Below are 2,730 nucleotides of genomic sequence, written 5' to 3'. Positions count from 1 at the left end.
AAATAAAAATTGGGCATGAGACTATTTCTTTGAATGTTGTAACCAAGCAGAATTAGATGACAAATAATTTGGCATTGGTGGAGATCGAAAATGAGCAGCCAAACCAGGTTCAAACTTTGAACAGATTTGCAGTTCTAGAAATGGAACAAAGTGATGGTAATGTGGGAAATAATCTGATGTGGGTAGGAGAAACCTCTGCTGCAAAATATCGAATTAATATGGAGCCAAATAAGAATGTAGTTGCAGCAGCAGATGTTACCAATCCAAGAACAACTCCTACTGTTCAGACAAATAGGTTATCAAAAGTGACAATGCAGCTAAATCCAAATGCTACTGCTTTTACTCTTATTGATAAAGAGAATTTGAACCAGTGTCAGTCACAACAAGAATCTACTGCACAATGGGCTAATAAGGTTTTTGGAAGCAAGCTAGTTACCACTAATCAATCATGTCAAGATATCCCGTCTCAGTCCATGGATACATAGTATATCTGAAAAGGTGAATGAGAAAGATAGGTTAGCTTTGACTAGCGGCAAACTATGGGAGGATCAAGCAGAAGAAGACTCCGAAAAAGGCGAAATTCCAGATGGAATACATGGGGAAGATGAAGCTAACCATGAAGGAAATGAGGAGGAAGAGCAAAGGGTTAATGACAATACAACAAACATTGTCAATAATGAAAAGATAAGCAGCATGCAATTGGTAGGTTCTGAAGTCGTGGTTAGCCAGATGGAAAATCTGAATGCACTTATGCAATGCCAAAAGGGATTAATGACAGATGAATTTATACCAATAGAAAATGCAGACATACAAGGTTTCGAGACAGCTGAAAAATGTCAAAGGGAACATATACCTGAAGGCAAATTTTATGCCACAACTGTTGTACCTGAAAACACTCTGGCTCTTAACAGAGTAAATACCCTGTCTCCAGAAAGAGTAAATACTCTGCCTTCAAACAGAGAAAACATCAAAATCACATCACTCCATATTGTAAACCGCATTGATGAGGGAGAACAAGGAATAAGCAAAACTGCTGATAACCAAAAGACTGCTGGCAAGAACAGTGGGGTCAAGTCACTTAAGGATATTGCAGACAAGGCCATAATGCTTCATCCACCTTCACTTGATTTGGCAAGGCCACTACATAATCAAGAAAAAGAAGAAGAAAACATGTTGGGAAATGGAAGGGATTTAGATGAGGAATCAACTGCTCAAAATTTCCTCAATGTGGCAAGAAAAGGAGATCTCTCTCCGACTCAGATTGCAAAAGTAAAATCTGCGACAAAAGAAAAAAAAGGAAAACTCAACAGAAACAAAGTTGGCATGCCTACTGCTGGGATCCAAACTCGACGAGCTCTAACTAAATCAAATAATTTGTAATGGATGTAATTATTTGGAATATTAGATCCGTCAATACGCAGCAAGCCTTTCAGAGGCTAGTAACAATGCATAGACAACATCATTTCGATTTTGTTGGTCTCATAGAACCAATGCAGGATAATAAAAAGCTTGAATTGTACAGAAGAAAAATAGGATTATCTCAAGCTTTTTCAAACATTTCAAATAAGGTGTGGGCTTTCTTTGATGATCTGTATGAAGTCACAGTGCTATACGACATGGAGCAGCAACTGACGTTAAAAATGATTCATACAGAAACACACATTGTGCAGATTATTACTTTGGTTTACGCCAAGTGTGATGCAATCGAAAGAATTGAACTTTGGGACTCATTGTATGCAATAGCAGCAGATATGGATATTCCTTGGCCTGTTGGTGGTGACTTCAACGTCATATGGGACGAAGACGAAAAGTTTGGGGGACTTCCGGTGACTTTGAATGAAGTCAATGATTTCCGACATTGCATGAACACTTGTAATCTTTTTAATTTGGGCTTCAAAGGAAGTATATACACCTGGTGGAATGAAAGAGCAGAAGAAGATTGCATTTTCAAAAGACTTGACAGATGTATGGCTAACATTGAATTTCAACAAATGTTCCCTGGAATAAAAGTTACCCATCTGCCAAAAATTGGGTCCGACCATTGTCCCATGTTGTTAAAATGTGATCTTGAAACTATTGCGATAAAGAAATCCTTTAAGTTTCTTAACTTTTGGACAAAACATCCGACGTTCAAAGACGTGGTCAAGGCAAATTGGCAAGCCGATTTTGAAGCAAATCCTTTCACTTTATTCAACCATAAGATGAAAAGAGTGAAGAAAGAATTGTCAATCTGGAGCAAATCAACATATGGAGATATTTTTAAGAAGATTTCCAGTTTGGAAGAGGTCGTCAAGGTTCACGAGGCACAATTTGAAATAAATCCAACTCGGGCAAATAGGGAAAGGCTTTGCAAAGTTCAAGCAGAACTTATCAAATTTCTTGCTCTTGAGGAACAATTTTGGAAACAAAAGGCAGGGATGACATGGTTTAATGATGGAGATAGAAACACAAAATTCTTCCCCGCTCAAGTCAACGGGCGAAGGAAGAGATTGCAGCTATGAGGGATTCAAAACAAAGATGGAATCTGGATTGAAGACGCCAATCAAATGGCAGATGAAGCAGTTCACTACTTTACTGAGCAGTTCTATGAAGACAGAAGTCCATGTGATTTTGAAATTATAGATCATGTTCCAAAATTGGTAGGAACGGAGCAGAACATCCACTTGATGAGGCAGCCCACAAAAGAGGAGGTACAACAGGCTACGATGGGTCTAAATGGAGAAAGTGCAG

General features: G+C 38.5%; 1 protein-coding gene across 1 annotated transcript; it reads left to right on the top strand.

The window, feature by feature from the left end:
* Positions 1-1,445: 1,445 nt before the first annotated feature.
* Positions 1,446-2,501, top strand: LOC142163479 (uncharacterized). Its single transcript, XM_075220769.1, has one exon. It carries the CDS (start codon positions 1,446-1,448, stop codon positions 2,499-2,501), a length of 1,056 nt encoding a protein of 351 aa, XP_075076870.1.
* The last annotated feature ends 229 nt before the right edge of the window (positions 2,502-2,730 follow it).

This window comes from Nicotiana tabacum, chromosome 8 (genome assembly GCF_000715075.1).
Source record: "Nicotiana tabacum cultivar K326 chromosome 8, ASM71507v2, whole genome shotgun sequence".
NCBI lineage: Eukaryota > Viridiplantae > Streptophyta > Magnoliopsida > Solanales > Solanaceae > Nicotiana > Nicotiana tabacum.
The sequence above is the reverse complement of the archived record's forward strand: the minus strand, read 5'-3'. Positions and strand labels throughout refer to the sequence as shown.

Coding starts and splice junctions, on each gene's coding strand:
- LOC142163479 (XM_075220769.1), top strand. CDS start 1,446: ATGCATAGACAACATCATTTCGATTTTGTTGGTCTCATAGAACCAATG.